Raw genomic sequence first — 12160 nt, 5'->3', positions numbered from 1 at the left:
TCCCCCCATACCTCCCAACTCCTAATCAAACACAGGAGGAATTGACCTGGACTAGAGCTTCTACCAGAGGGGAAGGTCTCTGGACTGTTTCCTGACCTACAGGAATCTGTGAAGCGAGCAAATCTGCCAATAAGCGCAGGACCCACCAAGGTAGAGGAGGCACTTTGTCACAGCAGTTATGGGGTAGGAGACAAGGTCCCTGCTTGATCTGTAACTGGTTAAAATATAGGAAACAAAGTAAATGGTCAGTTTTCACAATTGATAAATTGGTAAATAGCAGGGTCCCCAAAAGATTTGTATTGGGATCTGTGCTGTTCAACATACTCATAAATTATCTGGGAAAGGGAGTGAACAGTGAGGTGGTAAAGTTTGCAGACAATACAAAATTACTCAAGATATTTAAGTCCAAAACTGACTGAGAAGAGTTACAAAGGGATCTCACAAAACTAGGGGACATTTTGGTAGATTAAATTCAATACTGATAAGTGCAAAATAATGCACATTGGAAAAAAATCATTGCAACATCTGCTCAATATGCAGTGGCAGTCAAAAAAGCCAACAGTGTTAGGAATCATTAAGAAAGGAATAGATAATAGAACAGGAAATATAATGGAACTATATATCCATGATATGCCCACACTTAGAATGCTGTGTGCAGTTCTGGTCACCCTATCTCAAGAAAGATTAGAATTTGAAAAAGTACAAAGAAAGGCAACAAAAACTATTAGGAGTATGGAGCTGCTCCATACAAGGAAAGATTAAAAAGACTTGGACTTTTCATCTTAGAAAAGAGACGACTAAGGGGGGATATTACTGCGGTCCATAAAATCATTAATGGTATGGAGAAAGTGAATAGGAAAGTGCTATTTACCTGCTTCATATAACACAAGAACTAGGGGTCTCCCAATGAAATTCATAAGCAACTGGTTTAAAACAAACAAAAGGAAATACTTCTTCACGTAATGCCAAGTCAGCCTGTGGATATTGCCATGGGATATTGTAAAGGGTAAAGTGTAACCGGGGTTGAAAAGGAATTAGATAAGTTCCTGAAAGATAGGTCCATGAACGCCTATTAGCCAAGATGGTCAGGACGCAACCGCATGCTCTGGGTATCCCTAATCCTCAAACGGCGAGAAGGTGGGAGTGGATGACAGGAGATGGATCACTCGAAATTGACCTGTTCTGTTCATTCCCTGTGAAGCATCTGGCACTGGCCACTGTCAGAGACAGACTACTGGGCTAGACAGACCTTTGGTCTAACCCAGTATGGCCATTCTTCTATTCTTATGTCATATGAATGACCACAGATCTCACCACTTTTCAAATGAAGAACCTGATCTAAAACGCCACTGAAGTCCATGGGAGTCTTTCTATTTGCATTCAGTCTCATAGACTTTAAGGTCAGAAAGGACCATCATGATCATCTAGTCTGACCTCCTGCACACTGCAGGACACAGAACTTCACCCACCCACTCCTGTAATAGATCCCTAACCTCTCTGGCTGAGTTACTGAAGTACTCAAAACGTGATTTAAAGACTTCAAGTTACAGAGAATCCATCATTTATAATAGTTTAAATCTGCAAGTGACCCATGTTCCATGCTGCACAGGAAGGTGAAATATAAAAATATATCCTCGAAATATAAAAGGGGGCTATTGTCTTGGCACACAGCATCATCCAGTCCTACAAATGCAGATCCAAGAGAGTTCATTCCATTTAATAAAAATCACTAGTGATGACATGTCATGGGTAATGTAACGAAACTCAGTCTGTAATATGGTGACACCCTGTTAAAGAGAGAGATCAGATTACTATATTCCTGTATAATCTCTAAACAAAAGCTCACTGTTGTAATGATTATTATTTTGTCTCTGATATTTACATGTCAAGGATATGTAAGCTTGTTAAAACTTCCTAAATAAATTGTTAAAAAAATACAAATGCAGATCTCTTACTTTGTATTTGGTCATTACATTTCATTTATCCTGAGGTTCCAGGCTACTCTAATAAAACACAAAAACTACAAGACACTGATAGCACATACCATTTAAATAACCAAAAACTAATACATTCATACATTTGAAGGAATTAACTCCACACCTTCCAGCACTGAAACATGCTGTGTAAGCAAGATCAGATACTGCACTTTTACCTGATAAATGCAAAATATTTAAATTATATTGGAAACACCTAATTTTTTGCAATAGTAATTATAGACTGATGACAGAAAACCCTAGTAGAAACAGTATTTTTCTAAATAGCTTCCAATTAGAACCATCAAAATCCAGTGGCTTTTAAGCAGCGTAGAGAATGTAAGAGAGCATCAGAAGAATGTAGTCAAGATTTTCTGGAGTGACAAGTGATTTTGAGAACCTCCATTTTTGGGTGCCTAATTTAAGACATGTTTAAGGGGCCCAATTTTAAATAGGCTCTGGAACCGGCCCTAAATGCAAAATTGATCTCTCTTCAACGTAGTTTATCTTCAGTAAGTTACACTGCCCACACCTACTACCTCTCACACAATCAAAAATATAAACTAAAAGCAAGTTATTTCTCCTGTAGGCTGGAAAGGGATTACACATTATTTATATTTTTTAAATACTTGGGAGGTGCTCAGATACTAATTATGAGGGCCTTATAAACATATTAAACTAAGTAGTCTTCATCCTCAGAAGGACTGAATAATGCCACAAAACAAATGGATTTCTCTATGGCCTGAGCCTACAAAGGAAGAAACTATCTGAATTTTGACCTGAGTGTTCAGCCAGGGCCATGATACATGATAGGAGTGACTGCAATCAAGGGGTGAGGACAAACCTTTTTAGAAGTGGTTATTTTAGATTTGATGTTTCCTTCTAGACCTTCCAGTGCTCTTGCAACACCACTCTATACTACAGGTGGCTGGTGAAAATATTTTCTTGGGAGTGTGTGTGTGTGTGTGTGTGTGTGGGGGGGTAGACTATCCTGCATCACCCCACAATGGCAGCTCCTGTCCCATGGGGCTCAGACACCCCACAATGGCAGCTCCTGTCCCATGGGGCCCATTCTAGCCCGTTGGCTCTTGCTGGGCTGCTACATGCAGATATGGAGAAGTCCGCTCCTGTGTCACTTGATGCACCTACATGCAGGTGGGGCCCTCCCACCGCAACCCCTCCCCCCCCCATTCCCTTCCTGGCCCTACCAGGTACGGGGCCTCAGGATTTCTCTTTTCCCCAGGACTCCCCCCACCACCTCCTCAAGATTCTTCTTTCCCCCAGTCTCCTCTCCCCACCATCCCCACAAGATCCCTCCTTCCCTCAGGGCTCTCACCCTGTCCCAGCGAACCTCATCCCAACCCCCAGTGCGGGGATTCTACTCTCCAATCTCTGCAAGCCACATCATCTCCTCTCAGGAATCCCCCAGGATCTCCACTCAGACAGGTCTCCCCAGACTCCATAGCTCCTCCTCCCCCATACTCTGCACCAGATGTGGCTCCTGAGCCTCCCTGCCTGTTGGAGCCTCCAACAACTGTCAATTCACAAACTTCAACTTTTCCAGGAAGTGCCATTCAGGAACCAGAAGCCAGAATCCCCTGCTGGGTCCGAAATCTAGCTCCATCTGCCAGGAATCCAGTGTGCCCTCACCCCACAATGTCCTGCCCACTTTCTGGCCTTGGCACCACCAGATGCGGGGCTTCACTTGCTGAGCTGGGCATGCATGCAGGCAGTGGGGTGGCTCACAAAATGACCAGACAGATATAAATTTTGGGGCTGAACCTGCTCTAGCTACCCGCCACTTTGTTGTACACCTCCCACTTACATACTGCCTCTAACCACTTCCATGTCATCAACTTCATTTGCTTCAAATGAACCAAGGAATAGCTGGGTCACATTCCACCTGGGTTGAACAGGCACATACAACACTTTATGGGGGAGGGAGGGAGACTCTGTTTCATTTTTTTCATTCACTGTTATCTTTTTAAACCTTTCATCTAACTTTGAATTAAGCAAAAGGTTTCTAAAAATGCTATAGTTAAAAAAAACAACAGCATTACTTCATTGTTTGTTTAGCAGGAGCCTCATAACTCAGCACATTTGCAACTTGAAGTCATTTTAGATATATTTCCTTCTGCATTTTTTAAATAGAAGGTTTAAACATTTTTCATTTATCCACCCTTTAATTTAATGGCCTCTCAATATATACCTGAGCAGAGAGCGAGTGAGCATGCCACACACAGTGTGAGAGTTTTGAAAACGCCTAAACATCTTAGGAGCTCAAGTCTAATTGATTTTCACTCAGGTACTTTTGAAAAATCACACCCATCACACGTTAGCTTTTAACTATAACTGCAGAAAAGGTTCTTGACTGCCAATGCAAGGAAACATGGGGCTTAAACTAGCAGCATTAAGCACATCACTTTGGCTGCATAATGCAAAATTAAATTGGCACACTTGCTGAGCCACAGGAGAGCAAGTGGGGAACCCTTAGCCAACTGAATGAAAAAAGTTAAAAAGCCACTCAAACGTCAAAGATGTATTGCAAGGGAAGTGTTGGTGAAAGACTCAGTAATTGGGTATGTCTGCACTGCAATCAGAGGTATGATTGATGCACATGTAGACATTTGATCTAGCTGGCACAAGTACCAATAGCAATGAAGCTGCTTCAGTGCAAGCTATATAAGCCTGCCCAAGATTGGGCTATTTACTTGTGTGGCTAGCCTGTGCTGCCGCAACTTCACTGCTATCGGTATTCCCGTTAGCTAGATTAAAGCTAGTTTGAGTACATCTGCCTGTGCTGCAATCACACTTCCAAATGCAGAATAGACATACCCAGAGACACCTTGGAATGGGGAGGTTCTCAGAAGGAAAGGGATAGCAAGGGACAGAAACAGGAACATATGGTCAACCTGTTTTCTCTAATCTCTTACAACCATTTTTTATTGTAAAAACAATTTAAGTATTGACAACTCACTGTTGTCTTCTGTTTGAGATTGTTTGTCCTGCACTATCATTTTTGTGTGTGCATACTATTAAATTATGCTGTATTACCATTATGGGACCATAAGACTGTTGTCCCTCACAGGATCCTCACAAAATTAGATGTGTACATCAAGAAGCTCTCTCAGTAAACAAAGCTTTAAAATTAAATATATAACAGAGCAAAAGAGGACGAAGGCAAAATGAAAAGCAGAAAATGATGAAGATTGGCCTCAGAATCTCAGATACATGTGTGCAACACCCACTGACTTCAATAGGAGCTGTGTGTATCTATCTGAAAGTAGAATTTGCCTCAAAACAGGGAAAAGGAACAGGATCAGAGCATCAGGAGACATAATACGAGAATAGGGACAACACAGTTAATAGTCACAGAAGTTTTACAGAGCAGCATAATAAAATGGTTTTAGAAGTTTTGATCAAAATTTAAATATTCATACTCTAAAGTACTACAAATGATTTACAAGTGGGCTACCAGCTGTGCCACATAGACAGATTTTGTAGGACTAGATACTGGTTTACTCTGAAGTTTTTAGTGCCAGTGTGTATGCTGACTTGCTGAAATGCTTCAATTATTATTTTCACTTCCTCTCCTCTCGCCTTTTACCAAAGTCAGAGCAGATATGGGAAAAGGATTTTTCCACATTATAAGATCTGATTGTGTTTGAACACAATTCTGAAGAATCACGTTACTGATACAATGCTGGACAGCATAGACCAAGGCACACTGTGGTGTCTGCTAAAGAAATTAGACCCTGTTGTGACCAGCATGCCGTCATAAGGCCATGTCTACATTTGCGAGATTATAGCCACACTGCTGTACCAATACAGTTGTGCCGCTGTAAGATCGCTCGTGTAGCTGCTCTATGCCAATGGGAGACAGCTCTCCCGTCGACATAATAAAACCACCTCCACAAGCGACAGTAACTAGGTCGGCAGGAGAAACTCTCCCGCTGACACAGCGCTGTCCATACTGGCACTTCTCTCAGTGAAACTCATGTCGCTTAGGAGTGTGTTTTTTCACACCCTTGAGTGACATAAATTATACCGACAAAAATGGTAGTATAGACATGGCCATAGTTAGCTTACAAGACACTGAACACAGTTTGCCCTGATTTACACGGACTGCTTAGTTGTGGGAATCTGTCAGAACACCCTAAAGGAAACTGATACACTGGGTGAGAGCCTTACACCAGCGAAGGGATGAAGCAGTATAACAGGGGCCTAAAAATCTGGTTCTATCCAGGAGAGGGTTCCTCCAGCACTGGTATTGTGGAGACAGGTGCAGCCCAGGATTGGAGAGGGTCAAAGATGGCTTAAAGCTATCTTAACACCCTGCCCCCTACCTCCTTGGACTGCAAGCTCTCTCCTACTCCTCTTAGAAGAAAAAGCACAGCATCTCAACAGTTTCTTTTACTTTTACACAGCCAGGAACAGAACCAGTTCCTGTGCTTTGCTCTGATCAATACACAATATCTCAAAAAGAGGCCTCTGATGAATCACAATATCTCAAAAAGATTCTCAGCTCTGGAGTGAATTCCTCATATAAGTGCCTGTTCTTCTCCTAAACCACAGAAACTCTAGATGGGGAAGTGAGTACGTTTTTCTCTCCAAACTTGCCTTGTGACATTTTGCAAAACTTCCTACTAATACTAAAATCAGTTAAATTTTACTGGTGGTAACAAAATTGAGAGTCCTAATGTATAGGGGCTGCCAGCTGCCTCCAGCATTTTAAGTACTGTGTCAATTAGACCTACAATCATTCTCTAGTGTAGGCCAGGCGTGTTTATATGACAAATCAAAATTACATTTCCAGTTGGGCAAGTCTTTCATAGGCTTGCTAATGGCCAAGAGTTTTAAGGTGCATCTGTTTGCTTTGAAATACATGATCTATGCATATGTGGTATTTATACAGTTAATAATATTAATACAATTTGAATTAATTTTAGTAGGAATTATGTGCATTACAGTAATGCCCAGTGGCCTCAGTCAGGATCAGGGCCACCTTGTGCTAGGACATGTACAAGCACATTAACAATATGCTTTCCATCCCTGATCAGATTAAAAATCTAAGATGACAAGTGACATACAGAAGGAAGAGGAAAATATTGGTTTCTAATATTATAATACACACTTTTCATATACTTTTGTTGAAATAAAAACACCTCATTATACCATCTAGACCTCACTCTATCCTTTCTTGCAGGCTATGGGGCAGTAATGTATAACTGAGATGATTTTTACTCACATTTAAAAAAAAAAATAAAAAATATATGTTAATTATAGATTGTACAGGGAGGACGCATGGTCTGGTGGTTAAAGCATAGGTGTATGGGGATCTAGGTTTTACTCAGTTCTGCCACAGACTTCCTGGGCAATTCCATTTACACTTGAAAAATTGGCAATTTGTTTTACAGTAACAGCTAGCAATGGGGCTAAGCCACTAGCGTGGATGTTACTCAAGCACACAGGTTTTCATCCACAGTGATAAAAACATCCAAAACCTAGCTAATCTAACAGTTTAACCCAGGTATACCCAGAGTCCCGTGGGGGAGGTGGGGGCTGGGGCACAACCCCTCCCCTAACTGGCCCTCCATACAATTTATGAAATCTGATGCGGCCAAAAAGTTTGCCCGCCCCTGGTTTAGTTAGTAAGAGTTTCACATACTTATTAAGAACAAAATAGACTTTTCTAACCATAAAAATCTGAGAACTTCATATAATACTATTAAAAATAAGACAGCACTGCAGAGATGGCAATAATGCAGCCATTTAAATTCATGTAAATCACAATCCATTTTAAAAATCTCAATACTTGGCTTTTGTGTGTTTACAGTCATAAAGCCATAGAATCACTCACTAGCCACAGAATTTATTTCACCCTTTCAATTTTTTTAAAATGTGTAGCATATGTCCAGGGCAATGAACAGATGGTACATTTGATTAAAAAAGAAAGAAATAGAACCACCACAAACTCTTAAGCCCTATATTTTGCATACACAATTATATGTAGTTATTTTCGACAACAGAAAAGAGAAACTAAAATATTGTCAAGACAAAAAAAATCAACAAATGAATGACAGTTACAATACAAATTTACTGTAAATTGTGAAATGTACCATACATTCTTCAACACTCAGGCCCTACCTACACTTCAAAAAACAACCATTTGTAACATGCTTGTAGTAGGCCAATGGCTCTCAACCTTTCCAGACTACTGTACCCATTTCAGGAGTCTGATTTGTCTTGCGTACCCTCCCAAGTTTCACCTCACTTAAAAACTACTTGCTTACAAAATCAGACATAAAAATACAAAAGTGTCACAGCACACTATTACTGAAAAATTGCTTGCTTTCTCATTTTTACTATATAATTATAAAATAAATCTATTGGAATATAAATATTGTACTTACATTTCAGTGTATAGTACGTATATAGAGCAGTATAAACAAGTCATTGTCTGTATGAAATTTTAATTTGTTCTGACTTCGCTAGTGCTTTTTACGTAGCCTGTTGTAAAACTAGGCAAACATCTAGATGAGTTGATGTACCCCCGGTTGATCTCAGTGTACCCCCAGATGAGATGAGAACCACTGTTGTAGGCTAATGGTACTATGCTGACTGAGAGGGCATTGATGGGTCTGGAGGGGAGGATGCATGTATCAAAAAGAGCAACTACAGGCCAGAAAGGAATGGGAAGGCACAGAATCTACATACAGATGGTCCTGTGCTTCCAGAGACCAAATGCCTTTCCCTTTTGTGGTGGAAGGGTAAAAGAGAGAATTTCCATCCTGCCCCACAGAACAATATGGGAGAAAAGTCAGCAAGGGGAACTGCATGGAATTATCATCCCTCCACCACTCTCCTCTCATGGGATTTTCTACAGACGGGGACAACCTTTCCCACAGTGCGAAGGCCAGCGTACATGGAATGGGGGACACTTCATGCATCAAGGCCAGCACAAAGTAGACAAGTAGCTCCCCAAGAAGCTCTTGCACAGTACAGGCTTGTTTACACAAATGATTAGACTGCAGCAAGCTGGAGTGTGAATCTACCATGCACTAACCTGCCCCTGTCTAACTGTTTGTATGGACCCTGCGGACGTGTGTCAATAGTTAATTAATGAGCTTTGCACATAAGCAGTTAGATAGCCCCACAGGCTAGTGAGGATCAGATTCACACCCGAGCTTGCTGCAGTCTAATTGTTTGTGTAGAGCAGGGGTCTCAAACACGCAGCCCCCGGGCCGCATAGGCACCGACTCCGTGGGTGCTCCGGGGCTGGAGCACCCACAGGGAAAAATTAGTGGGTGCTCTCACCCACTGGCAGCCAAATTTCCCTCCCCTTCCCATCGCCCAGTGCACCGCATCCCCGCTCCTCCGCCTACCTCCCAGCACTTCCCACCGCCAAACAGCTGTTTGGTGGCGCTTAGGACTTTCCAGGAGGGAGGGAGGAGAAGCGGGGACACGGTGTGCTCAGGGGAGGAGGCGGAGAAGAGGAGGGGCTGGGGCCGGGATCTAGGGAAGGGGTTTGAATAGGGGCAGGGACTTTGGGAAAGGGGTTGGAATGGGGGCGGGGAAGGGGTGGGAAGAGGCAGGGTGGGGCGGGGCCTCATGGAAGGGGTGGAGTGGGGGTTTTGCAGTCTGTTACCAACCAATTTTGAAGTTCTCAGCTATTTTGACTTGACAATTGGTGTACAATTACAGAAAGGTGTGTTGTGTCAAGAGTACTAGACCATCGTGATATCAGAGATAACTCAACCAATCACCACCCTTATTCAATAGCTAATTTGCATTTACAGTTTCATTGGCTGTATGAGGGAGACTTCACAGATGGTGGATTACTTGGCCCGACTGCCACACCCTTGTGCCTAGCTGCCACCTCACATATCATCAGCACAACCACCTACACAACAACACAACCAGCAAGTCCAAATACAGATAGCCCCTCACCGCAGCAAACACCCCTGATTTGTCACCAACACAAATCAATCAAAATCTCCCAGCACAACACAACCCAGGCACAAATCAACACAGCTTCCCATCACAACACACATTTGCCCACCCTCACTCATACTTACCATAAACTTGAGTGGCTAAGTGGCAAGTCTTTTGCTAGTAAGCATATATTGGGCTACTGTGACAATGCAATAAAAGTCAGTAGAAAAATCACTGTAAGATGCTATACAATTTAAGGGCGTAGAAAAAAGGTATATATTATCTGAGAAACAGTACGTGACCCTGTAATTAAAAGATTACATGATAACAGTCTCAAAGGGGCAGAGAAAAAGTTGTGTGTGCAACCCTAATTTTGGCACAAGTGCTTAACTGTGCAGTCTTAACATTCTTTTAGTGTATTTTTGTATGGAATATGATACAATTTGCAAGCAACACCGAGATTGGTTTAGTCTGAGGATATCAAACCTAATATTGATGCTGATTGATGCAAAACGCTGCCAGCTAAGTGGCCAAAAAATGAAATGACTGTCAAAATTAGCACTGACTTTTCGCATTACAGTTTTTAAAAAGTTAATTCATTGACTTTTAATAGCATACTACATTATTCTTAATTTTTGACTATACTTTTGTATTGTTGTATGAAAAGGTATCAGTGATGCAGCCCTCGGGCCAATGTACTAGTCCTCATGTGGCCCTCGTAGTGATTTGAGTTTGAGATCCCTGGTGTAGAGTCTGTATACAAATCTATAGTGCTACTTGGATCCTGGCCCAAACTCTAGGGTTTTGTCCAAGAGCCAGAGTGGGCTAGTGGGACTCAGGCAGTGGGCTGGGACTCAGGAAGCTTGTGTTATCTTCCTAGTCCTGCTATTGACCTGCTTTGTGACTTTGGACAAGTCACTTCACCTCTCCATGCTTTGATTCTCTCCCCGCCCCCTTTCATTATTTTGTCTATTTAGATTGCAAGCTCTTCAGGGCAGACTCTCTCTTATGATGAGCTTGTACACACTACCACTTATGTCACTCGCGGGTGTGAATAAGCCACTCTCCTGAGTGATGACATAAGTTACACCAACCTAAGGCTGGTGTGGACCGCACTATGTCAGTGGGAGAGATTCTCCTGACATCATAGCTATTGCCTCTCGTGGAGGTGGTTTTATTATGCTCTCTCTTGTCGACACAGAGCGTCTTAACCAGACGCACTACAGCAGCGCAGCTGTAACACTTCTAGTGAAGACTAGCCCTATCTGTTTGAGCAGTGGGGTCCTGATCTCACTTCGGCTATGTCTACACTACAGACCATAGAGTGGCAGATGCATCATTGTAAGGTCTCCAGAGTAGCCTAGCTGCTCTATGCCGATGGAGAGAGCTTTCCCATCCACATAATTAAACCACTCCCAACAAGCGGCGGTAGCTATGTCAGCAGGAAAGCATCTCCCGCCGACAGTGCTGTCCACACCAGCGCTTCTGTCAGTGAAACTTATGTTGGTCAGAGGTGTGTTTTTTTCATATCCCTGACTGAGAAAAGTTTTACCAACAAAGGTGCTAGCGTAGACATAGCCTAAGAGCCTCTAGGCATTACTGTAAATACAAATAAATAATGTTGCTCCTTTGGCAAGGGTAGCAGATTTTTGAGGCCTTGCAGTTTGGTTTCCCATCTGAAGCAGAAATCAGTTAAGCGGTCAGGTATTTTCTTACTGTAATTTATTTATTTACCAAATGTACATAAATCTTGATTCCACAAACAAGGGTTGTAAGAAAATGCACAGAGGAAACTCCCCCTTACCCAGGTCCCAAGTAAGTCTACCCTGTTCCCAGAAGCAGCTCTTCTGCCTGTCTCTTTCCTTAACAAACAGGGTGTGTCTACAAGGCACAGTTTAGGCTAAACACCAGGTAAGGGCCCCGGTTAACGTGCCTATCATCCACCCAAAAAAAAAAAAAAAAAAAAGCCACTGATCTGGGTTTGGAGGTGCTTTAAACCCAGGCTAACTTACCAGGCTGGGAGTATGAGTTAGAATCTGGGCTCTGCTTTAACTCAGGCTGGAATCCACCTTGCAATGAGGCTCTGGGGAAAAAAATCATTCAAGTGCTGATAGCCCTCCAATGCCTTGCCACAATTACCCTTGAAGGACAGACAAATTCTTCCCCAACTGACTGGAAACGAATCCTAGAGCATTTCAACACAAAGAACCATGCCCCCAGATACACACATGGGTGAGCGCAGAAACAGTGAA

General features: G+C 42.4%; 1 protein-coding gene across 2 annotated transcripts in view; it reads right to left on the bottom strand.

Moving 5' to 3' along the window:
• The window catches only part of CD302 (CD302 molecule), a 36067-nt gene that overhangs the window by 21636 nt on the left and 2271 nt on the right, over positions 1 to 12160 (bottom strand). Inside the window, exon 2 of one of the 2 annotated variants that reach the window (XM_054044687.1) lies at positions 11921 to 11991. The exons of the other annotated variant lie outside the window; for it this stretch is intronic. Within the exon in view, the coding sequence (XP_053900662.1) occupies positions 11921 to 11991 (71 nt within the window). The remainder of the gene's footprint in view (positions 1 to 11920; positions 11992 to 12160) is intronic. 2 annotated transcript variants of the gene reach the window in all.

The sequence above is a fragment of the Malaclemys terrapin genome, chromosome 11 (assembly GCF_027887155.1).
Source record: "Malaclemys terrapin pileata isolate rMalTer1 chromosome 11, rMalTer1.hap1, whole genome shotgun sequence".
NCBI lineage: Eukaryota > Metazoa > Chordata > Testudines > Emydidae > Malaclemys > Malaclemys terrapin.
Note: the sequence above shows the minus strand (reverse complement) of the source record. Positions and strands in the feature narration are given on the sequence as shown.